The following is a 25718-nucleotide window of genomic DNA, read 5'->3' as shown; positions in this document are numbered from 1 at the left end:
AAAACAGAGGCTGAGGGCCTGCTCTTGCTCCTTGGCCATGGACACGGAGATTGCAGATGATTGCTGTCTCCATAGAATAGGGCACGGGCAGCGACAGACGTTGCCACGGGAGCGGAATTCTCAGAGAGCCGAGAAATGAAACACTGAGCCCGTGGCCGCGTCGGGGTGGCTGACCGGGACTGTCATCTGCCCCTCCGGGAGGAGCGAGATGGGGAGAATGGGGCAACAGAGAGGAGCCAGGGAGATTTTGGAGGACAGAATGTCCTGGAGCAGCTGGACTGGAGGAGGGTGGCAGCTGCTGAAGGCAGAGGGACGGAGAAAGATAAGGAGAGAGGCGAGGAACCCCTCCGGCCGAACTGCCCGTGAGCGCGCCGAGATCTGCCAGAGGCGGGACAGGAGCTCCGTCCCTCCCTCCCCAAGCCCCTTGGGAAAGGGCTCTGCGAGGCGGCCCCGGGGCCGGGCAGCCGCTTTGGGCAGAGCCGCTCGGAGCCGCAGGAGCCGCTCGGAGCCGGGGCAGCCGCGGGCGGGGCGGAGCGCGGCGCAGGCGCGGCGGGGCCGGTGCCGGTCCGGGGCTGAGCCGCCCGTGGCCCGGCGGGCTGCGGGAGCGCCGGCAGCATGCGGCAGGCCCTGACTCAGCAGCGCCCGGCCGGCGTGGCCCTGCCCGACTCCGTGGGTGAGTGCCGGGCCGGGGAGGGAGATCCCGCCGGACCGGGGGGCGCGGTGCGGGGTTGGCGGTGCGGGGCGCCGGGTCCCCGGGGACCCCGCGGGGCTGCGTTGGCCGCCTCTCCCCCCCCGCCGTTCCCTCCGCCCCGGTTCGGCCGAGTGTCCCCGCAGCCCCCGGGACCCCGCGGTGGGTCATCCCGGACGGAGGCGGCTGCGGCCCCCGCAGCAGCGGCAGCATCCTTCGGAGCGGGGCCGAGCGCGGCCGCTGCCCTCCCGCACCCCGATGAGGTCGGGGACCCCTCGTACCTCATCGAGATTTCCCCTCCCTTCCACCGCCCCCGCCGGGCTGGAGCCCCGCAGCCCCCGTCCCTGCGCTGCCGGGCCCGCGCCCGGAGCTCTGCCGTGGGATCACAGCTCCCACCGTGACGCCTTTTTTAGCAGAAAAAAAATGGGACGAAAGGAGAGGGGCTGGGAAGAGGAAGGCTCGGTGCCATCTGCCCCCGGCTCTCCCGGGACAAAAGTTAGAGCTGGCTTCTTCCTTGAGCTGCTCTGCTCCTATTCTTCGTTTTTGGCTTTTCCCCCAAAGAACAAGATGGAGAAGTCGGTCGTGTTTCTGTGCCATCTTGTCCATTTTCTTCTAATAATCGTGGGGGGGAAAAAAGTGAATCAAGGGCAATTCAAAGATATGCATTATTGCAAACTTTTAAAGTAATCTGGAAAAACATGCTACAGCCTTGTCCTTTAGAGTGGCTTATAGGGCAAATATAACAAGAGGATGCCTCTGATGCTTTAAAAGAAAAATGATCATTCTAAAACCAGTGCCGTTTGGAGTGCCATTTTAGCAAAAGAAATAGCCAGGCTATGGACAGCATTGATTTCTTTACAGCTCCATAGCAGAGTTAAGCACAGTGTTTTTGGATCACCTTGTCTACTTATGTTGTGGTAGGCACTGCAAGTTTTGGGGTATCTCTTTGTGATAAATCACAGAGAAAAGGCTATTGCTGTCTCTTAAAAGCAGAGATAACAAAGCTGCTGTAGCTCAGCTTCTGTGCATAGAACTATACCAAGCTCAGGAGCACAGAGGAAAATGATCTGATGAGGAGTACTTTTAGCAGAAATTAATGTTGAGGGAGAGCATTTTGTCAGAGCAGCCCTTAAGCAGCTATCAGAGAGATACTAAGTATGAGTCCATGTATGCTGAAGCAGCCACAGGCATCCTTACAGAAGTACAAAACCACTTTCTCTCTACATGCATAGCAAGGTATTGTCAAGGAACAAAAAAAATGTAATTAATATTCCATTACAGAGCTGAAGTGGAGGTAGTCACATTATCTCCTCAGTTTGACATCTCTCTTCAGTATCAAATCAGAAGATTATGGCTAGTTTTGTCAGAACTTGAAATAAGAGCTTTTTAAATATTTTTTTAATCTTATGAGGAATATTGGAAACCTTTGAGAAATTTTCCAGTTCAAACCTTTTGTTTCTGTTCTCTATTGAGTGTTGGTATGTGCCAGTCCTAAGCTGGAAAACAACATAGAAATTAAGAGTGAAAAGCATGATGGTGCTGAAACAAATACAGCATCTATAATTGGCATTTCAAGACAAATTCTTCTTTTAGAGTAGTTTTTGTGGTAACTTTTTGCAGCATTTGTGTTGGCAGTGCAGAAGCACTGGTTTGGATGTGTAAGTGATGTGCTTATGTGCCCACAGCACCCACCCAGCCATGCCCTGCAAACATCTGCACACCCAGAGCCTGACTGTGCACACTGGGAGCTGTGTAAGGAACATGTGGCTGGACTTACTTACCCTCTGCTCATTTGCCAGCCAAACCGTAGCAGTAATCAGAAGTTTGATAATTCTATGGAAGCAAGATGGATTCATCCTTTCTCACCTTTCAGAACTAATCTATGTAAGAAATGGCAAATTTTCTCCAGTTTTCATCTCACTGTTATGGATTTTTTAAGACATTTATGGGCCACTTGCATTTCATTGGTTGCACTGAAACTGAAGTGTGGCACAGTGATAGTATTTGTGAGGCAGTAAATACAGAGTGGATCAATCCCTTAATGATTTTTTTAAATTATTTAGAAGCCTAGATTTTATATTGTTAACTTATTTGGCAAATTTAGGAGAATAACCCCAAATGCAACCTGCAGCAAACAGTCATGTACCTTTATCTCCAGCCTGTAAATCATGGCTAGGAAGACTAAGGATCATTGATAAAATATTCAGCCTGAGTCTTGGGGTTCTCTAGCAGTTATTTAATTTTTTTTTTGTTTGAAATTATCAACAATCTAGCTATTTATTCCAGCTAAGGACTAACCAGTTGTCAGGCTCCTTTCTCTTTGGACCAGTGATGTCCCAGTTGTGCAGTCAGACCTGTGCTCTGGAACATGAGCAGAAGGTTTGTGGGTGGAGAGCTTTCCTCCCAGAGACAGCAGGTCAGTCAGAAAGGATGGTGCCTTTTTTAAATAAAGACTTTTAAAATAAAAACTTCTCTTCCTTTCATGCAGGGCAGGGAGATTGGACTAGATGACCTCCAGTGGTCTTTTCCATCCTTACCCTTCTGTGATTTTGCGCTCTCCTTCTGTTGGGCTTTTAAGCCCAGAGTTTAGCCCTTGTCTGTGAGTTCAAGCTCATCTGGTCATTGTGGGTGAAATGATGCAGCCCCATGCCCATGGCAGCCGTGCAGCACAGCTCTGGGTCGGGCTGGAGCGGGTGTGGAGGAGCACTGGGGAGCTGCTGTGCTTTCCCCTGTGGAGAGCTGTCCATGTGGAAGGGAGATCACTTGTAGCAGCATGTGTGTGTTGGTATGGCTGCATCAGTGTAGCTGTTGGGGTGAAAGGATCTCTTTATCTGCCGGGCATAAATACACAGACCCTACACAAGGGCCTGTGGGCACCTGGGGCGTGCATCTTTGAGACAAAAAGCTGCCAGCAGGGCCTGGCCTGCTCCTGTTTCTGGAGAATTTGGACAAGGAGGTTGTGCTTGGCTTGACCAAGTCATGTGTCAGGGACTTTGTGCAGGTGTTTTATCTCACTGTGCACAGGGAGCCCCTTATCAAGTGGGGATTCCCAAGGTGGTTTGCTTTAGGGAATATGCTCAGAGATGATGAAAGCTGCTCCTGGCCCTTGGGACACATTCCTGCCCTTCTCTGAAACACTCAGAGAAGTGCTGGGAAGCTGAGGTAGGAATACCCTTACCTGCTCCCAGGGCCTCTTGGAGAGCCCCAGGCTGTGGGAATGGGATTCAGGGTGGCCCCAGCAGCCCATAGGGAGTGAGGCAGGGGCCCCTACAGTCCACTCTCCTACCAGCCATTCTTGCAGGTGCTGGGTTGTATCTACATAATATATGAAATGTGTTCAAAAGGATTGTTCCACGAAGCGATGCAAAGATGGCAAAGCACACAGACCAAACACACCCCTAAAGATGTTTCTGAGTGTTGTGTTGCAGCCAGCTTTCCTCTTGGCTGGTGGAATCACTCTTTCATGTTTATTCTCTTTTGGGAGATCTATAAATATAGAAAAGAAAAAAAACCCTCATCATCAGCCAGCTGTGGATGAGTTTTACTAATCCACAAATTCATTATTCAAGCATCTAAAAATACCTGGTCCTTGCTGAAAGCAGAGGAGAAGTGGCTGTTACTGGTGATGTCTCATTTGCATGGAAATCTGTGGTTGCCTTATGATTACAGTCAAATTTCCCCTCTCAAAACAAGAAGCATGCAGTAGGGTTATTTAGCTTGACATAAGTAGACAGATCAGAAAGTATATAAATGTCTAATGTGAATACTTCTCATTAGCTCAGTTGCACCAGGCCAGAGGGGCTGGGAGACTCCAGTGTATCTAAATGAGCTTTGCAGAGTTGCAGTTCTTAACGCTCTCTTCATCTATGTCAGAGCAATGTTAGTGAAGGTGAAAAGTGACAGCCAAACCCAAAAATATTCCCAAGTCAGAAGAAGGGAAATTCACCATGGTGTGGTTGGCAGTGGGAGGAGAAATTTGTGGTGCTGTGACTCTCCCCAGATGGAATCAGCAAATTCTGTTGTGTGTGTGTGTTTTTAGGGTCGTTCAATAGAAGAAAAAGAAATTCCCTCTACGTAACTGTGACTCTCCTCATTGTGTCAGTATTAATTCTAACGGTGGGCCTAGCTGCTACAACAAGAACCCAAAATGTGACTGTTGGAGGTTATTACCCAGGGGTTATTGTAAGTATAGAACTCCTAGGTAGGTCTAGAAAACTTATTGCCTACAAAGTCCCTTGTAATACTGAAAATGTTATAAAGGGTGATCTTGTCCTGAATATTTTGCTCAGCTACTTCATTACCATTTGATTTATTTGTTTTATTATTATTTTGCACCTGCTGCACATTCCCATGCAAAAATCCCATCCAAGTGGCAGCTTCCTCTGAGCTTAGGTAATAATCTGCTTTTGAGTTATTGGTGAGACAGATAAATAGATTTTATGTCAGTCGAAGCAACTGTAGAACTTTGTTTACATAGATCGCACTAAGCCCAGGCAGAAGTAAGGCAAAGAAGGACCTTACTGCCAAAAGCAGTTGAGATACCAGGTCTTGAAATGCTGGTAACATGAACTTGTGGTCATAAAGCTTACTTGCAGAAGTGTTTAACAAATTGGAGTCCCTGGATGTGGAGCTATGGCAGCTTGCCAGGGGAGCAGGTACATCAAAGTCATGAGCACATCCATTTCTTCTTTTTTGTTATCAGCAGCTGAAAATGGGAAAGAACAATCTTGTAGCTTTCGAACGGCTTAATTTAGAGAAGACCACTGGTGTCCAGCCTTCCTGCCATTGGATGTATACTCTCTTACAGAAGCATGAGGGGCAAGTACGCCACGACCTTCCCAGCATGAGCAGAAGTCTAACCCAAGCTGGGAAACAAGTCCTGCTCTGTTCCTGTGCATGTGTAAGACATGCTGAAAAAGAAGCACTGAACTGAAATCAAATTATGTGTCTCAGTAGATTAAATGCAGCCAGTAGCCCCAGCTAGAGGCTCCTGGTGTAACAGCTGTGGGATGCTGAACATTTGATTTGGAGCCTTGAATTTGGAAGCTTGAAACCATTCCAGATAACCAAGTGGAGACTTGTTCTTGTCTTATTGCTATTTGATTTATTTGCCATGCATCGCTAGTCTCAGGGAGCTTTATAGTTTTCTGTGCCCAAGTTCTTTTATGACTCAAGAAAGCCCCTTTACAACCATTACAGTGTGGAACATTGTTACAGATTATGTTGGGCCTCTTTGGTTTAGGTTTTCTGGCTTGTCCCAGTATCTCCTGCATTTAGGCCTGATCTTTTTTAAAGAGAATTATAGAAGGAAGGCGTTGAGAAAGGTGACACACTGCCTCCAGACTCTCCACACTTATTCTGCACTGTGCCAGCCTGAGTTGAACCTCGTGCTTCAGAGCAGGTCCTGCAGACTGATGCAAATGGGCAGAGTCTGCTGTTCACGTCCCCTTGACATCTCCTGAGCTATTTATGGTCCAGGAACGTCAGCATCACTTACACTTTTTTAAGGTTTAGTCTGCTTAAGGAATTAATGAATTCCTGGACTTGGGAAGGGCGTTATTTTATTCAGAGGCACCCTGGCAATTTCTGTTTGTCACTAAATTCCCTGTCTAGATTCGTTAATCTTCTCTGTGGAAATGTGTGATGACCTCACCTGTCTTGCTGCACAGGAAAACAATTCAGTGTGCTGCTGGATGCTTCAGAAAGTGCTTAAAATAGCTGATGTTTCATAACAAGCTGGGATTTCTCCCTTTACTGGGGAAAAAGGGCTGGTTGTGGTGAAGGAGTATTTGGTGAGTTGTCCTCAAGCAGATAGAGCCAGAAGTCTCTTTGTATGCTGGGTGGCTTCTCTGTGTGTGAACCAGTTCCATAGCTGGAACCATCTTATGGAACACAGAATCATAAACTCATGGATATTCTGAGTTGGAAGACACCCATCAGAATCATCAAATCTAACTCCAGAACAAGCCCAAGAATCACACTATGTGCTTGAGGGCATTGTCCAAATTCTTCTTGAACTCAGACTTCAGATGTCTCATTGCTGCCATGCCAAAACCACCCTTCTTTCCTCCTTCAACTTGTGTTTCTTGGGCAAGCATCTCTTGTGCAAGGAAGAATTAAGTAAAGATGTTTGCTTCAATGCAGGGGATTATCTTCCCAGGCCTCTGCTTCCAAGGAAGGACAGAACCAGGCACTGGAGACCTTGCACACATCAGTAGGATTTTGTTTAGTTGGGTTTTTTGAGGGTTTGAAGTTTGTTTTATTTTTCCCTAGCAGCTCAGTTTCTCATTGATAAAACTGGATAAGCTGAAGCAGAGGGTCCAGGGACATCCTGTAGCCAGGGTGCCTTTGCCATCCTTCATGACCACCCATATCTTTACAACTACATCAGTGAATACCTTTGCTGTGTCTCTGTGGGAAGTGTCCTCCCCCACCTGTGACTGGATGACTGACCTGGGACAGGGAAGCCCAGAGTACCACAGTGATGTTCAGCAGACAAGAGTAATGCTCAGGTGCAGAAGACAAGGAGCCCTATGGAAGGGAGACTGTGAGATACATGTGTTGTTATAGCAAGTTATTACAGCTGCCAGAATCTGTGTAAATGACTGACCTTTCTTAAGTTTTCACTGGCAAACCTCTTCTGTAATGGTTCCTTGCCAAGGCTGTTGGCTTGAGGCTTTACTCTGGAAAAGCATATTCACTTTGTATCTTGTCCTCCTTTCAGACAGACATCCCAGGGGATCACATCCACCTGCAAATAAATGATGTAACTGAGAAACATTACTAAGATCTTTGTCCCATCCATAAAAGAATGAGTAGTTTTTCCATTAGTGCAATGAGAGCCCACTAATTTATTTGGTCTTCACCTGCTGGATGTACAGACTTGCTCTAATTTCTTCTTTTTGAATTATCTTAAATTATCTAAAGCACTTTAGCTTTTGGGTTGAGGCTGCTCTGAAACACCATGTGGATATTTCTCTTAAAGCTCAAAGGACGAAAAGCATTTTTCTTGAGCATTTGCCGTAGGTGTGTGCTACCACACAAGTTCCTTCTGCTAAATATCACCAGACTGAAAATTACGCCTGGATCCACATCACTGTTAATTCCTGGATCTCCCAAATTTTTTTGCTTGGACTTTTACTAGAAATCTCCCTTTACTTTAAGAATGTGGGGGTGTTGTTTTCCTAAGCTAAATAATAAGCCCAGAAGCACTGGCAGGTCAGTATGGGGCAGTTCAGCAGTGCCCTAGGTCTCTGCCCTGCCTGTTTGTCACCCCAGTGGTGAACAGACCCTGGCTTTGTTGCTGTGCTTGCCACCATGAGCCTGATGTGGGGACAGTGGTCTGCACGAGCTCAGTGTGCAAACCAGGCAGTGGGGAAGCAGCAGCCTGATCAGCTGCTCCACTTTAATCCCTGCTGTTTGAGCCAGCTGCCCTCCCTGCCTGCAGCACTGCACCAAAGGTTGCTGGACTTAAGCAGGGCAAGGGAAGATTGAAGCCCAAGTTTACATCACATTTGTGTCTGCTAATCTCTGCACATGCCTTTGTCTCTTGGATTCATTAAACCTTTGTTTTCTATTTATGGATCTAAAAGTATCGATTCCAGTTTGACTCAATTTTTAATCACTACAGCTTGTCTCATGCCTTGTTTTTCTTCCTGGGGAGTTGGCCAGTTATTGGGCATTCTCACATGGATCTTGACTGGCCCCTGGTCTGTTGCCTGGATTTGCACCTCCTTAATATGACAGATCCAGCTGTAGGACTTTTCCAGCATTTCTCATTTTGCCAACCCATGGAAGTGGGGTTGGATATGCTTTACACCAACCAAAGACCTTTCTCAGTGTGACACAATACTATTCTTGCATCTCCCCTCTTAGTCCATGGTTCCTGCTTGAAGTCCCTGTTTCTGTCCTGGCTGAGGTGTGCTCTGTCCTAGAAACTTCTTAGTGTAGCTTAAGGCTATGGAGAAAGGAGGTGGGGCTGGCTGTCTTCACTGAGCTAAAAGAAGTCAGTTACAGCAGCAAGAAAAGGTGCTTTTGGCTTTTGCTGCAGTAGCTTATTCTGTTGGGCCAGTGTGAGCTCTTCCAATAGAACATCCTGGTTGATATATTCTCAGCCCTGGAAATGAGGCAGGGGTAAGAGAAACCAGAAAACTGCTAAATCTTCCAAAGTATAACTCTCCCTTATTTCATGCTTCACGCTGAGGAACTCTCTGAGTTGAAAACTGAGGTGGTTTCTCACATACTCAGGGAGGTTACAAAAACCTGCTCCTGGAGGTTTTTGTGCATTGGTTCTTCTAGGTTTGCATCTGGAGGCTCCTGAGGGTTTGTAGGGTTGTTCCAAGACAGCAATGCATATCCTCATCCACCAGCCATTTCTCAGCATTACTGGGGGGGATGGAATTCAAAACTCATCCTTTTGGTTTCTACACACGCTTTTAGTGTCATGTGGGATACACCTGATAGTTCCTGCTAGCAAGAGACTCCTCTGATTTCTTGCTGAAGGAAGAGTGCTCACACATCAGCAGAATGTTCTTTTGCTGCTTCTGGATTTAATTGTGTTCTCTCTGCTTGTAAAATATGTCGGGTATCATCCTGATCTAAATGCTAACAATACATTGTTTTTCAGCTTGGTTTTGGGTCGTTCCTTGGAATAATCGGATCAAACCTGATAGAAAACAAAAGACAAATGGTAAGTTGCTTATAAAAAATTTTCTTAAAAAATGACAGTAACTCAAATACTGTCTTAGGTTTTCCTAACTCTTCCAGGGTAGTGTTGCATATCTCTTGAGAACTGGAGATGGCTTCTGGCAGCCTAGGAGCAGCACCCTGTGGGCACTCTGCCTCCTACTCAGGAGAGCAGCTGCAATCCCCCTCCCCGGTGCTTGCCTCAAGCCCCAGGCGTCAAAATCCCTCCAGCCTTGCTCGTGTGAGGCTGCAGAGAGCCAAGGGAGGTCGTGATGGCCCTGCAGCCTGTCCTGCTGGGCTGCTGCCTGCTTGGCAGGGATGGAAGTGGCTCAGTAATCAGATTAGCAGAGTGCACTGCTGATCAAGGCAAAGGCAGGTTCGGCAAAGGCAGATGGGAGAAATTCCTGCCTGTCCAAATCCAGAGCCTGCCTTTGTGCCTCCTTTGCTTTGCAAATAGCGTGCTCCCTGCAGAGTAGGAGGAGAGGGTGAGGCAGACCCTGAAGGAGATGACATTTGCCTTTCCCACAGTAGGACAGAGTGCAGGGGAGGTGAGTTTCCCAGTGGATATTTTTTGTTGTTTTCACCCTGGCTCTGCAAGAGCAACATATCCAGGTTCTTTCTGTCCTAGCAGGGTTTCAGCCTTTTGCTCATCATGTATTAGCAGCATGTCAGTGTCTGGTTGAGCAATGACCATATTGTGCCAGTCCTGGACTCTTCACAGGAGTGCTCACAAGTGACAGTGTGGCTCTGACTTGTTTGATTATTCTGAAAAACCCTGGGTAGCCTGTGCTTATTCTTTTAATCTCTCTATCATTTTGTGTCCTAAAAAACATTCATGACCCAGCTTTGCAGGGATTGCATCACTGATGCCTGGGCTGGCAGCGAGCGAGCATGTCTCCACTCTGATCACAGAGAGGACACGTAGCTGTCACTTATTGTCCCTGTGCTTTAGTCACATGTCCTCCTTACTCAGGAGCACTTTACAGTGGCAGCTTTGTCCATTGCATGTTTCTGTGTACCACTGGCCATGGAGGATTTATTTTTTTTCAACTTCTCTGAACTTCCCCTGTGTCCTAATTTGCTAAAAGGCAGTCTTGGTCTGGCTTGTTGTGCACCTGAAGGCAGAAAAATCCAAAAGCAACTTGTGCAGCCGTGTTCTTGTGCATGTTTCTGTCTGTAAGGTGACTGGCCAGTGTGAGCAGTGGAGTGAGCCAGTGTGACTGATGAGAGCTAACCTGAAGGGACACGTCTCACTTCCCCCAGACTGCTGACAGGAACAGACCTCTCTGGTTTTTCCCACCCAAACGTGTTGACTTCCATGTCATGCCTCTAGAAGGGAAGGGAGAGCATTTGTGGCCACAGGGAGGGCCAGTTGCACCACAGGCAGCTCTGGCACACACCCCACTGCCCACTCAGCAGCTTCCAAGTGAGGAGTCAGCAGTTTACATGCCTTTATGACAGTCATCTGTGCCATGGAAAGTAAGAGTCACCACCTCCAAAGGCCATGTGGGGCTGTACCATCTCCTAAAGGGAACCTCAGCCCAGGATGCTCCTGCACTATCTGAACCCAGTTTGTCTTTTGTTGTCCAAATGCTACTTGGTGTGGCTGACTTCATCTGGAGTTACATGAGTGAACATCAATCACTAATATCAAACAGCTCTAAAGAGGGACTTCTGCTTGCTACAGTTACGGTATTATCAACCCCAAATCAAAAATCTTGTTGGCAAGTTGAAAACTGATTTTTAAAATTAATTTTGTCAGGAAAATTAATCCACAAACACTAGAGGTTTGTATCCAAAAAAGGAGACAGAGGAGTTCTGTAACTTTATCTGAATAAAGGGAGAAGCCATGGAACATTTCCCCTGGGGTCCTTCAAAATTTTTAGGGGGACACAGCGTCTCTTTTATCCTAATTTCCCAGCCTCATTTCCCTCTCTTCCCCATTGGCAGAGGTACTTGAGAGGTACAGACTTCCCAAAATGCCTATTACCCCCTTCTAATGTATACCCCTCCTGTTTTTCTTTTTCCTTGTGTCTCTGTTCTTTTTCTCTTAATGCAGAGATTTAGCACAGTCTCAACTGAGTAACAGTCTGTGTCAATCAGTGGAATTCCTGTGGGATTTATGGTTCCCCCCCACTGCTTCTTTCACCTCTCTGTGTCTGGCCTTATTTACCATCAGTCCCACAGTTTGTTTGTAAATACACCTCCTTTTTCATTCCTTTAAATCTGTATTTTTCTATTTGCTGTTTGATTTTTTTCTCTATCATAAATTTTTAGTGTTTGGTTTTCAGACTTTTTTTTCTGCATCTGAGAGGGAGAAAACTGTATGTAATTAAAGTGAGCACCAGATACTTATCTCTTGGTAAGGGTGTTATGAAATATCATTAACTTTGTATTTCTTTTAAACCACCATATTAGCAGCTCCTATCTGCAAGCAGAGATGACCAACAAATTCCCTAATTGTGTATATTTAATGTTTGGCTCACTTCCCATCTCTAAGGCTCGTTCTATTTAAAGTGAATATCCTCTTTAATGTGTGCATGGAACAAAGTACTGAGAAAAACGAAACTTGCTACAAAATAACCTAAGCCATAAACCTTGTGTCTTCCACCAAGAAGACTTTCTCCCCTTGTGTGGTTTCACTGGTTTGGTAGTGAGACAGTGTGACTTTGTAATGGATAGCGTGAGTTGGGATCCCGCCGTGCAAACGGTGGGGCTGAGTGGGAAAGAAATGCAATTTACAGCTGACAGAAACAGGGTCACTGTAGGATCTGGTCCTGGAAAACTTGTCACCTGCTGCCATCTGCAAGTACTTTGTGGCACAGCATCTAATATTCCAGTGACAGCTTGTTGTGATCATGACACGTTCACATGGGCGCTGGGATCCTTTCACAGGCTTCTTTCTCTGCTACTGCAGGTCTAATGTCTGTTAATGCCTTATCTAAAAAACTATTTTATTTTCTCTCATTTTTAAGTATGCAGTTGTACAGGGGCCATCTCCACTGTCCCAGGTGAGCCCTTTGGCATCTCCAGTCATTGTTCAAGCTGATCTGGTTGGTACATGGAAGTTACTGGAACAAGATCTGTTTTCACTTAGATGTAGATAACACCAGTGTGATTAACCTGAAAATCCTGAGGTACTTTAAAAACACAGATAGGATCCTTCTGGACTGTATTTGTCCAGGGGGTTGGCTTGTCTTTCTGAGAACTGGATCTTTGTGCGGTTGGCAGGAGCCAAGGTTTTCAAGCAAACTTAGTACTTGGATCTTTAAAACAAACATCCCCAAGTCAGGAGACCTGAGATATCTGTCAGTGATGGCCAGGTTAATTGTTAACTTTGTATTTGGGCTGTAGAGATTTTTACTATTGCTTACAGGTCCCCCATGACCAGAGTCACCTTTGTACTTGTGGAGAAATAGTTTTTAACAGCTGCCAGCAACTGACACTTGAAGGCTGTGGTCACTAGAGTTGGAAAATCACCAGGGAGCTTCCCATTCTTTACACTGAAATACTGTAAATATATTGAAATAATGTGTTTCAAAATATATGGAGTAATATTGAAAGCTGTTTTCCAAGCTGAAAGCTGTTTTCCAAGCTGCGTTTTGTGAACCTCTCTGTCTGAATGGTGTGCTTGCCCTCCCTCTGCAGCCCTGCTGATATCCCCAGTGTATTTTGGCATGGAGGACTGGGATCAGTGTTGGGAGTTGTGTGTGAGATGCTGGTCAGGAGCCCACTGGCAGCAGCTGAGCTGAGTTCAGGTGTGAGAGGGGCTCCCCCAGTTGAGCACTGGCTCTTTGGCAGAGGTGGTGTTTGAAGTGGCATAGTGGGAACAGACACTGTTTCTCATACCTGGATTGGAGATTTTTTCTGGTTTACCTGCTGAATGCTTTACCCTAATTTTAAGAATGGACAGGATGGGGCCAGTGGAAAAGGATCACTGCCTGTCTGACTACACTTCTCAAGCTGCAGGTGGAGGGAAGTCTCTCTCCTTGCAGCTCTGCAGTGGGAGGCTGGATGGACTGTGCTTGCCTCAGCCTGGCACCGAGGAGCCCAGCCAGGCTTCTGTGAGGGTGTGCAGCACCAATGGCATCGGTGCCATTGCCTTCTGCCACCTGCCTTCTGCTCATGACTTTGTGCTCCTGCCTGCATCCAAGTGTTGCTCCCTGAAGGTGCAGTCCCAGCAGAGAGGTTCACACACTACAGTCTCCTGTATCCTCACAGCTCAGTAAGTGTTCAGAGGAGCAGCTCACCACAGAGCTCCAGGGTGAGAAGAAATTCTCTCCTATCTCTCTAGGGGAGAGTTAAGGACAGCAGAAGCCAGAAGAGGAGGTGTATTCTCAGCCCAAGTTTAGCTTATTGGAGTCATGGAAAAACCTGTGTTACTCTATCAAGTCCCCAGAGAACCAGTCTGGAACAATGCTCCTGCTCCTGCCACTCTGCCAGAGCAGACACACATCCCACTGCCTTCAGCCAGACCTGTCTGTGCAGCCAGGGCAAAAATTTGGGTCATTGATTGCTTGAGGGCTTATCGACTGTAGTTTACATATCCTTGTGGAGAGGGAACTAATCACTTGGTTGGGGAGATGCAGATGATACTTTGTTTTGTTTTCCTCCCTCAGCTGGTTGCATCGATCGTTTTCATCAGCTTTGGTGTCATCGCTGCATTCTGCTGCGCCATAGTAGACGGTGTCTTTGCTGCCAGACATATAGTAAGTGCTCCCAGGAAAACACAGGTCCTGCAATGCTTTTACTCCAAGAAAACAAGCGATGGTGTCTGCAATCCTGTATCAGGATGCATCAAAATCTGTAAATATATATCATGTGTTGAATGCTGCTTTAAATCACAAGCTTTAGAAAAGTGTTATCATTAAAAAAAAAAAAATTAGCAGAAAGCACTAAGATCTCAGAGCTTTGCTTTGAGGTTTTTTTGGCTTTATGTTTTTACTGAGTATCAGAACACTTAAGACGTAGTGTGAATTACAACTATCACCAAGGGACAAAATGCAAGCAGTAACATCTATTTTGTTTTAAATGTAGGCAGAGCTAGTTCTTAATGCAGAGGGAATCACTAGATGCTGTAGTAGAATGAAGCAATTTGATAGGAAGCTCACTGAAGCATTACAGTATAAACAGGAAACATTTGCAACATGCTCTCAGTTTCTGTTTGGTGACTTAAAAAAACTATGAGCTACTGCTGTCATGACCAATCACTACTATAGTGGGATGCACAGAAGCTTTAGTTATTAGTATAGAAATAAAGACACAATTCCATTTCAGCTTTTTGATTGAAATTTATAACTGCAAACAGTTTTTTGTCCTGCAACTTTGCAGTTTGACGACTTTTTTTGAAATTTTTGGCAAAACGGGGTTGAAAAAATAAATTTGGAATTTATTTGGATCAGAACAGAAAGGAATTTTGGATCAAAATTACCCATGAAATGGAAACTCCCTGTGTCAGCTGGGTAGTTATACTCTTTCCTGCCCCTGCGTATTCCAGTGGTGGAAAGGTGGCTGCATGGCAGGATTTGCTGCCAGACCAAATAGCAGTTCTGCTCAGTTGTGTGATGGGTGTCTGACTGGATGAAACCAGCAAGTCTGGGCCATCTCTGACCCCCTTTGCAAGGGTGTGACCTCACGGGCTGGGTTGTGGCATGACATGGCTCTGGGGGTGGCTGCGTGTCTGAGGCAACCAGAGCTGAGCAGTTGTGTTGACAAAGGCTTTGGTTTCTGCCTCTTGATGAACAGATGGCTTTTGGCCTCACTTTACTACCTGACAATCTAAAAATGTCACCACCTTGCTGGAGACATGCTCCTGCCATGCCAGCACAAAGCATTCTTCCTGTTGCCAGCTGCTGCCACTGCCCTGCCACCCTGAGCTTTGGATCAGACACCTGGAGAGCCAGTCTGGCTGCTCCTGGGAAGGGCTCACTGATGTGGATACACTTCTGGCAGTGCTTTCCCTGAAGTTTTGCCTTGGAGATCGAGCTGCCCCAGAGGGAGGCATTAATGCATATTTGCAGGCTGCAATGTTGACGATCCTCCAGAGCTTTCCCACAAGACACTGAAGAGCACATGACGGACAAATTTGCCAACAATTAATGAAAAATTGCTATGATTCAGCAAGAAGAACCCTCAGAAATAGGTCAGGCAGGCCTGGGATGTGTCTTGCAGGATGAAGAATAAATCTTTCAGTTCAGGATGGCCACTATGACCCGAAGACCCCAGTTTAAGAGATTGCACCTCCCATGCTGACTGTAACGATTCCATGCCCTCAAAGACCAGGGTTAAACATCACCAAGGGCTCAGGGGGCTGCAGAGCCATTGCTGTACTGAGATGCTGGTGCGAGATCAGGGTCTCTCTAAAGCCTTGTCCCTTTCCCCAGATCCTTTGGGTGATTTTGGTTTTGCTGCAGGGCTAAACCTGGTGCTTTTTCTCTGGCAGGATCTGAGGCCGCTGTATGCAGGGCGATGTCAGTACTACTCCAAGAGTACAACCCCACCAGAGGTGAGAGCGGGTTCTGCTGTGTCCTGTTAAGGGACCAGCTTCTAGGTGCAGGTGGAGGAACCTGCTGCCAGGTGGTTGCTCCAGTGTCCTGGAGGTCTGCAAAGTGAGGAGGGGGTGGGAAGCTGGGCCTGGGTTGGGAGCAGGATGCTGGGAGCACTTGGAGATTGGTTCCCCCATGTACTGGCTCAGTAGTGAAGGAGCAAATGTAGAGAAGGGGATGTAGGACAGGAAAATTCACCAGTTTCTCTAGATCTTCATCTGTGCATTCACTGTAGGAGCTGGGTGGTGGGTTGAGATTTCAGGCAGCAGTAATTTCTTTGTATATGGGCAACAAGTACCAGCCTTTGCACCTCTCCTATTGTCTTCTCCCAAGAGAAGCCTGTTGGCTCCAGTATGTGGATCCTGCCACATACTGATAGTGTGTATAGATGTCTTTGTCTGCCTTTACTGAGCACTGATTGTCTCTCAAAGCTTTACTCACAAATCCACAGGTAATTTTGAATAACCACTATATACCAAATTAGAAGGCCTGCTTGAGGGTGCAAAGTTACATGCTAGGCTGAAGCCTGTCCATGTGAATTCAGGTGTCACCACCCCCAGGCTCAGACAATTAACCACTTTGGTCAGTTCTGCACCACTATAGAAATCTTGCTCTCAATTTGGGCCATGCTATTGACAACTCTCTGCTCTGCCTTGCCCTGGGGTGAGGTGCGTTAGTTCAGCAACCGCCCTGGCTGCGTGTAAGAGTTGCAAAACCTCCTTCCTCTGCAGGCACGTGCTTGTCTGCGAGTTCCCCAGAGCAAAAGGAAATCTCTGCTCTAGTCTAGTGCATCTCTGTTCCAGTAAGCAGGACTTTGTGGGAGTAAGATAAGGAAAGAAAAGCTGCCTGAGGCTAATGTGGAGATCACTGAGAAATCTACATGTAGAGCAGGCCAAACAACAGCAGAAACTGTGTTTGGGGATTGTGTCAGTCTGTGCTTTATGTATTTTTTTTTCTGTATTCACACAGGCGGTCTGTCACCCACAGCGCCGTGCCCCCTGCACACCGAAAATAAAAACCAATACCTGCTTCTGCTGTGACCTGTACAACTGTGGGAAGTAAGCCAAAAATGCCGCTCCTGGCCATGGGTAGGGCAGCAGTGGTCACGCTCGATTGCAATAGCTTGCAGCTCGTTTGCAGGATAGTATCAGTTAATGATGGTTGTTGTGGGAAGGGACCTTAAGCTGAGTTTGTTAGCAAGGAGCAGCCCCAAACAAAAGCTAACCAAGTAAAGGTGGGTGTGAAATACACCTAGGCCCTCCCAGCTGTGGGTGAGCATGCTCTGGGCCAGCCCAGCTGGAAAAATGGAGGCTACAGGAGTTTCCATGACTTTCATGCTTGGTGTCCTCCTCAGGTTTTCCACCTATTGAGTGTTGCTTGTCTTAACACCTTCCTTCTCTCTTGGCACTGTTTTTTGGCTTTTTTTTTTTCCTTTGAGAATACTGAAGATGCAAAAAAACTGGGACACTGTTTTCTTCACCTTGCCACTATTCCATTCCCCTCCCTGCTAACAGGGAGGAGAGTTAACAGGCTGGTGCCATCTGTGCTTTCATAAACCAGTGTCCCCTCTGCCCAGTGAATGTCTTTCATGGTCACACACGGTTGGAAGGTGAACCAGCACTGTGCAATAAGTCAATAAGCAATTGGTGGTTACCAATCGAGAGCCACAGCAGAATGATCACACCACTGAGATCTGGCTACTGTACCTAAGCCGGCTTAATTTACAACATGCACTGCTTATACCTTGTGGAGTGCTTAATGTGTGTCAGCAAGGAATTAATAAATTGATTTTTTTACTGCTGGCTCTTGCCTAGGGCTCTTTCAGGCTTAGCGTTTCTCACAGTACTTAGCTGGGCTGGCCTCCACTTAAATCATTGACTGTGGTGGAGCAAGAACAAAAGCTGCTGTTGGGAGAGGGTGGGTGGTTCCCTGTGCTGGGAAGTGTGATGCCTGGTCTCTGTAGGACACTGTGTGTGTGAAAGAGGGGTGAAGCTCGTGCTTTCCTTGAGTAGCTTACAAAACAATCTCTTTTTACTAGCTGAAGAGAGTGAAATGCTGAGAACTAATTGGAATAGAAAAGCTTGAAGCTTTTCTGTATGTCTTTTTCCTTTTTTTTTTTTTTTTTGTTGGTATTTTGGTTTGTTTTGTTTGCTTTTTTTTCCACAGTCCTGGTTATGGAACCTGCCCCTGACCCATTTTCCCCACTCTGATAAAAGATATCAGTTGTTGCTATTTTAATCTTGCTTAGTACCACACAAACATCCTGCACTGAGGAGGTGCTGGATGGTTTCTCAGTAAGAGAGGCGCGGACACTCAAGACTGGTTAGTGCCCTTGTAAAGGATGGAAAATGTGACAGCAATCTTGCATTCTTCCTGATGCTGGGACCCCTGGCTTTGGCTGCATGGGGCAAGCCCCTTCCCGCTGATAAGGACCTGCTGAACAACGCGGGATGTCCTCACTGAGAGGTCTGTGCTCTAACACATCTCCATAGGAATAAGCACCTGCAAACAGCCCATACAGGTTTTATTGTGAGAGGATCACGGTGAGAGCTCAGGTTACACACAGCTCGTGCCAGCCAGAGCACAGCTTTTTGTAACCTGTAGTTAAGCTCTGCCTCGATTCTGCTTGAAATCCCCATCTCCCCTGGCAATGTCTCCTGCAGTGGCCTGCTAAAATGAAATGTGGGAATAAAAAGGGTAAAGAGGTAGAAGTTGAGTAATCAGCAAAGCAGAGTGACTCTTGTGAGAGGGGGCAGTTTTCTGCAGGCCTTGTGGAGTCTGCTGAGGAGCTGAACCTGGATCTCCTGCTTCTTTAACTTAGATATGAGCCTGTTCTTCCCCCTTTTCTCATGTGCTTTGAGCCTAACTCCGTGTGCGAGCTGGGAGATAAATCATTCATAAGATCTCAGTACTGTTTGTCCTTGATAAATATGTTTTCTGAAGGGGTATTTGCTGTAGGCCTGTACATCTGGCCAGCTGTGCTGAGGCCCAGCCTCTTCCCTACCCGGCAGGCAGAGAGAAATCATTCCCGAAGAATTCCACTGCAACACTTCAGCCCAGACGTGCAGGAGCTGCTTTTCCTTTTCCAAAACAATGACCTAACCAGATCTGACAGGGTTTTCTCTCTCTCTCTTCTGCACGTGGAAAAGGCTCAGAGGAGGTGCCAGCCCGTGCCATCCCACCCAGCTGCTCTGTGCCTGGGGGCACCTGCTGCTCCTCGGGCCACACACTGATTCCCATGGGTGACTCCAAGGCCGCTTCATCCTTGGTAAGCCTCCAGGACCTCTGTGGAGATTCCAGACGAAAGAAATAAACGGCAGGTTCAGACACGAAGTAATTTGTTTCAGAACAGAGAGAGCACTTCGTGCAGGGAGATCGTGGATGCCGCAAGCATGGGATCTAGGAGGCTTTATCCCCCTCCCGGGTAGTAAGGTCCAGGTTATCACTGAGTTGCAGAATGCATTTTACTGTCCAGCAGTACTGCTTAGGTTTTATATATGTGGTTCATTTTTTTATCATTACTGTTGTTTTTTTCCTAATCTAGCAGAGTAGAGATTTCTGGAGGGTACTATGAATACATTGATGTCAGCAGCTGCCAGGACATCATCCACCTTTACCACTTGCTCTGGTCGGCAACAATTCTGAACATAGTTGGGCTGTTCCTAGGGATCATTACAGCAGCAATACTTGGAGGCTTTAAAGACATGGTAAGACGATATCAATTTCTCTGTGCATTAAAGGAAACAAATCAGGTAAATTGCCTTTAAAAATAATAATGGAAACTATTGGTATTTCAATGAAAATGTTCTTTGTATTACTTCAATCAGGGTGGAAAGAAGGGCAAGAAATAACTATAATGAAAAAGTGGAAGTGATTCACTTTTCTGATCTTGTCACCACCTGAGCACAGTTAGAAAATATTAACAGATTTGGGAGACTGTATTTTCAAAAGGAACCATCAGAGAGGCATTGGCAATACCAGGATGATTAAAAATAAGCTCTTTCTTAAAAACTGATCTTCCTTTTCATAGTGTTCACATTCTATAAGGCAAAGTGTGGTGGTTGCTCATTAATTGTTGATTTTATAGTAGCAGTCTGAGTTTTACAGACTGTTTAAGCAGCTGTGTTTAGCCGAAACTCTCCATCTAATTTCTTCATGGTGCAGAACCTGAGTGAGTGAACTGGGGAACTGGGGATCAAAACCAAACTTCAGATAATGAGAAAAATATTGTTCTAACAATGTGAGTTTGAAATACCCTCACTTAACTAGGCTGCCTGTTACCTTCCATACGGTTTTGTTTTAAATGGCACAAATGAATGGGTAGAACTGAATGTTCAACAGATACTTTTGGGGCTTTTTTGGTTGCTTGTGGCTCATTTGGAATAATACAAAAACAGTCACACAGAAAAGAAATCTGTTCTCCTGGCTATATGTTTTTCTTACAAAGAAATCTTGAGCCCTGCACTAAGGCTACTTTATTTCAGAACTCTGAATTCTTTTCAGACTCACCAATATCTTCCCAAATAAAACAGGTGACACATTCCCAGCTGTACATCATAGCCCTTTAAGATTTGATCCACACCAGAGAGCCACCAGAGAGCCTGCAAACAAAGATGTATAGAAATGAACAGCAATTCACAAAATGCACCAAATAACAGAGTAATCTGGAAGTAATGAGTAATTTCACCTATTTGTAAAGATGTAAATCTGTTCTATGTGAGTACTGGTGTACACTGGGCTACTGCCAGCTTATTCTATGGAATCTGAAACAAATGATCCGAAATAAGTGGCTCTGGAATGAAATTACTTTGGAATTAACTGCTACCTGAGAGGGAACTGGATTGCCATTTGCCAATTTAACAGAGTTGAGGTCTAAAGACACACAGTGCTCCTTTAAATAATTTCTGCTTTCATTCAGCTGTCATCTTTCTGTGACTGGGTTTGCAGTCTCATGTTCTCTTCTTTTTGTTTTGATAGACTCCTTCCCTCCCTACGCTGAACTGCACTGTTGAGAATGCACACCCTTCAGTGACCTACTACTCCAGGCCACAAGTGACATCTTACAACTCCTACTACCACAGCACTCCTCACCTGCCCCCCTACTCTGCTTATGACTTTCAGGTGGGCAGCATTACAGGATGTTTCCTTGTTTAACAGCAAGGTTAAATCCAGCCAGTCTGCAGGACTCTGGAGGCCTGTCTTCCTGTCATTCAAACAGTTTAATTTTCTTGTTCCTGCAGAAAATACCAACTTTTTCCTACTAGGCATTGATCCTTGGCAGTTCTCTCTCTTACTAAGGGAGTATTTTCCTGAAAGCTGTCCTTGAAGTGAAGGCAAGAGGGAGGACCTTCTGCCTGCCTGCCTCCCCATCACTTACTAGTAGAGATCACATTAAAAATAGGCACTGCCTCTGGCACTGCAGTGTTCTGAGGAGAGAGGCAAAGCCAGGTGTTCAGGTGCTAGATCTTATTAGGCCAGCTACTGTGTCTTAGAGAAATAGATGAGCTTTTAGAAACAAGCTATTTGAGAACCTGAAGACACATGATGCCTGAAAAGCTATTTTGTTGTGGTTATTTTCCACATGCTTCAGCTCTCCTAAGAGAGGTCCCTGTAAGCATCACCTCTGCTGTAATGCATCCCTTCCTCTTTGAGCTATGGAGCTGTGCTGTTGGAAGTGGTGATTTCATGTGAACCTTGCTGTCAACATCATCTTTCACTTGTTGAAGCAGATGAGAACATTTCCTTCTCAGCTCTTCAGATGTTACTACAGGGGTGATGTTAATTGACACATCGCACAACCACCAGGACTGGAGACTTTTTTTAATTTTTATTAGCAAGAGTTTAAGATCTTGGTCATCAACAAAGAGGTGTGCTCTGTGACAGCCACCACGTCCCTCATCTGAGCCATGCATTAGAGGTAACATAAATCTAAACCTTCCTGGGTCTGCTGCTAGTGCCCCTGGACCATGCTCTTGTCAGGGTTCCTAAATATAATTGGACACTTATGTCAGAACTTCTAGGACGTATTTGTGATTCATTTTTGAAATTAATAAAACCTGGAACAGTCACTGGTGCTAAATAACTTCTTGCAGTTACAAAAATGCCTACTTCATTGCACACTGCTACAAAGTCCTTTTCTCAGTTTCTCAGCAGTTCCAAGAACTGTGTGACCCAGAGTTTGCCAGTGTGGCAGCCCCAGTACCTGCAGAGAGCTCAGCATGGATGGTTTCCCTGCTTTATAACTGGAAGTACTGCTGGGCTCTGCTAACACTTAGAACTCAGCTGGACAGATCAAAGGGCCTGGGTCTCACTGCTGTGAGCACAGGTGTTGGATTTTGAGGCAGTACAAAAGCTGGGCATAATTTCAAGTCATCTAAATTTAATATAGCCAAGTCACTCTTTAACATTAAATTCCATGTCTGAGCCTTGCATAGTTTCCAGGGAACTTGGGGCCTGCATGGGAGCATTATCTGAGCCTCTGGCTGTGGAGACTCTCTTGCCTTGAGCCCTACTCTACTCCAAGCAGTGACTGTACCACCCTGACTCCTCTCCCCTGCCATCCTATAGCACATGGAGCAAGCCCAGCTGTGCCTCTCAAATCCCTTCCAAAGGATGCACTCCCTCTGGTGCAAGAATGCTTCCCACTCATTCCACGCATTTTTCACAGGAAAAAAACAACACACCAGAATTCCTAAGGAAGCCTGGGCCCTTGCAAAAACCTGGCTTTCACACACAACTCTAAAATGGCAGACTCAGTTCTCTTGTTTTTGGAGCAGTCCATTGTTGGAGCAACCATTGTTGCTACTGGCTGGTGTGTGACACCCAAGATTTGAGAGGAACTCATCAGTTTTCAGTTGTCCAGTCTTTGTGAAATGCAGCAGGCACATGGAAGTGATGAGAATTTTTAAAAAATGTCTTCAGTTTTGAATCTAAGGAGCCTCATTTTTCAAAACCATTACTTACAGGCTGTGCTTACCTTGAATGCAACAAGTTATCTGAAGTGTTATTCATATGTACCTGATTGGCTGAGGTGAACCTTGAAATGTTAATTTTGATCTCTTTGGTAATTAAATATTGCTTTGATAAAGTCATTTCCATTAGGAAATGGTTACATTACAGCCCTTGCTGTCTCCCTGCAGCATTCCAGCGTGTTTCCAGCCTCCACTCCTTCTGGCCTCTCTGATGACCCCCAGTCCCTGTCACCATCTCCCAGCTATATGTGGGCCTCTAATGCACCGCCTCGTTACTCGCCACCCTACTTCCCACCTTTTGAAAAGCCACCACCTTACACACCATAAAGAATGTGGGAAAGAAGAAAAAAAACATTTGCCATTGAAATAAGTGTGAACATTTTGTATTTATATTTTACTGTGGGAGGGAGCAGGAGAATACAGAAGGTAATTGCAAATAAAAATATTAGATTGGACTGTCCTTTTTTGCAAGATTTATTTCAGAAGTTTAATGATGGCCTATGACAAAGGGGACAGACTTCTGATGTTTTAATGAGACAGTGAGTAGCAGGTGATCTAAATTTCAGCCTCTTTGGTTCATGTAGTCCTTGATCTTTAATCAAGTCATCCAACACAAATGTTGTACCAAGCTGAAGTAAGGGTAGTCAGGATCAACAGTTGCTAGAGATTATCAGTCTGTTTGAGACGAGGGTGCTTGCAGACAGCACAACTCAACACTGGCTTTGTTTGTACTTTGTGCTCCAGTTGCTGGGATTTTGAGTGGGAGAACACAAGACCTAGCTCACATTACTTGTTGGTGCAACGTACTGGAAAGATCTGGGGGGGAATTGTGACAGTAGGGGAGTTGCCCTATTGAAAAGTATAACATCATAGGATAGCCTCATGTGTGTAGGAAAACAATCAGAATATTGCTTTGGGCGGGTGTGGGGGGGGGCAAGCTGTTTTTATTTCAGGTTTCTTCTTGAGATAAAAGATGAAATGGAGTTGTCCCTCTCTCAATTCTGTGTAAGTAATGCTGAAGTCAAACAGTTTGGGTGGTTGCACTGCCTAAATTGTCCTTGTATTCCTATAAAAAACATCAGGAACTGTCTACAAGTCACTGAAACAGTGCAGTGAAAATGTTATTTATTTGTTTGTTTACCATTTCTGTGACTGGGAATTTCTTTTTAAGCTTGTACTTTCAACTTTTTTAATTGACTGGATTAGCACCCTGAATAAGCACTGGTTTAATAGCCGTATTATGGGCTGCACATAAGGAATATCCACTACTAGTTCTCCAAGGTATAAGTCTCACACAGATGAAATTCAACACCCTGTAATAATATAGGAGGAAACTGAGGAATTTGCAATTACTGTTGTGACTTTCATTTAATCTTCAGATGATGACTGTGCTGATTGATCTAGATTCCAGCAGATTTTGCATGCATCCTGCATAACAAAAGGTCAGCTTTGATATGTGACACACTGACCTCTAAAGTGTGGTTCTACTCCAGGAAGTGATTTCAGATGACAGTGTTCACAACCGAGTTGCTCAACCTGACCATTCTCAACTGCTTACTTCAGGGATAAAAAACAACATTAACATCTTACTCATAATTTCCTAAAGATATAATTTCCTTTGGCATCATTTTGTTCACCCTAATCCTCAGTTGCCTTCCTTTACTTGCAACTGATGCAGACAAAAAGGTACCTAAAAGTTAAATCTGGCTTTCAGCATCAAAATGGAATAGATGCTGGTGGGTTGGGGGAAAATCCAATGTGATTTTAAACTACGGCACCCGCATTTAGTCTATTAAAAAAAATTAAAATGCTGTAAACATGGAAAACAAACACTGAAGTCTCTGATCTCACTTTTCAAAGTACACCCACACTTTATAATGCTGTTTTCAATCCTATGCATTTGCAAAGCCTATAGGCTAGACTACATATTAACTATCATTTCTGCTGTCAAATACTAATCAGTATATTAGTTCATTAAAGGACGACACTTTATCCAGAAGTGAGCGTGACTTTTCTCCAGTAAGAAGGGAAAATAAACAGCTGAAGAAAGGAATGCAGCTCACAGGATTTAAAGCAGTAGTGTACGTAAAACATATCCTGGTGGCACTTTGTTTCACTATAGAATGTTGAAGTGCAGCTCCTATAAATTTGTGTACTGGAAATCAATTTATATACTGGGGCATCCTTCATTTTATATTACATTTTACTGAATTAAATCTTGATAAAGAGATCATGGGCAATTTCAAAACAGACAGTACTTCTCTTGATAAAACTTCCCACAAAACTATGATCAGAAGGGCACATTAGTATCAGAAAAAAAATTATTGCTTTATCTTTGAAATAAAAGCTAACAGTCCTGTCCTACTTCTGACAAACACCGTACCATTTGTGCCTGTCAACTAAATAGGGCTAGAAGGACTAGGGGACACCACAGGACAGGACTGAACATCCTGAAGAGAACATAACTTAGTGGCAGAGAAACAATTAGGAGACAAATTGTGCTATTGGCTTTGAGTTGAAAAATATTAACCTTAGGAAATTACCTAAATTATCTTTTTTTTTGTAAAGAGTATTTTAGCAAAAATTACATTGCTGCTTTAAATTCACTATAAAAGGACAAGTACATTTCACATTTAAAAACTTATTGGTGGTATTTTCTGTTGAATTACGTGTTTCGTTCTGCTTGAGTAAAACTAAGCATTTAATGTAACTGCAACATTCTGCACTGTATTTGTCATTTCTTATGAGAATGTCAAGTTTGTGACTCATATGTATCCTTTTATTACTTTCCCAAAGTTAAATAAAATTGTGTGACTTTTGTAAACATTT

At 45.2% G+C, this 25718-nt stretch overlaps 1 protein-coding gene across 1 annotated transcript; it reads left to right on the top strand.

Annotated features, from left to right (window-relative positions):
* Positions 1-615: 615 nt before the first annotated feature.
* Positions 616-23216, top strand: TMEM255A (transmembrane protein 255A). The gene is made up of 9 exons (XM_062502929.1): positions 616-673; positions 4728-4870; positions 9315-9377; positions 13993-14082; positions 15816-15878; positions 16888-16976; positions 19463-19625; positions 20896-21039; positions 23058-23216. Exons 1-9 carry the CDS (start codon positions 616-618, stop codon positions 23214-23216), a joined length of 972 nt encoding a protein of 323 aa, XP_062358913.1.
* The last annotated feature ends 2502 nt before the right edge of the window (positions 23217-25718 follow it).

Source organism: Cinclus cinclus, chromosome 15 (genome assembly GCF_963662255.1).
Source record: "Cinclus cinclus chromosome 15, bCinCin1.1, whole genome shotgun sequence".
Lineage (NCBI taxonomy): Eukaryota > Metazoa > Chordata > Aves > Passeriformes > Cinclidae > Cinclus > Cinclus cinclus.
Note: the sequence above shows the minus strand (reverse complement) of the source record. Positions and strands in the feature narration are given on the sequence as shown.

What these genes read in the sequence shown, in the direction of transcription:
- TMEM255A (XM_062502929.1), top strand. Translation starts at nt 616, where the DNA reads ATGCGGCAGGCCCTGACTCAGCAGCGCCCGGCCGGCGTGGCCCTGCCC. An exon ending in GGCCCTGCCCGACTCCGTGG is followed by an intron (nt 674 to 4,727) that starts GTGAGTGCCGGG and finishes GTGTGTTTTTAG; the next exon opens with GGTCGTTCAATAGAAGAAAA. An exon ending in GACCTGTACAACTGTGGGAA is followed by an intron (nt 16,977 to 19,462) that starts GTAAGCCAAAAA and finishes TTCCTAATCTAG; the next exon opens with CAGAGTAGAGATTTCTGGAG.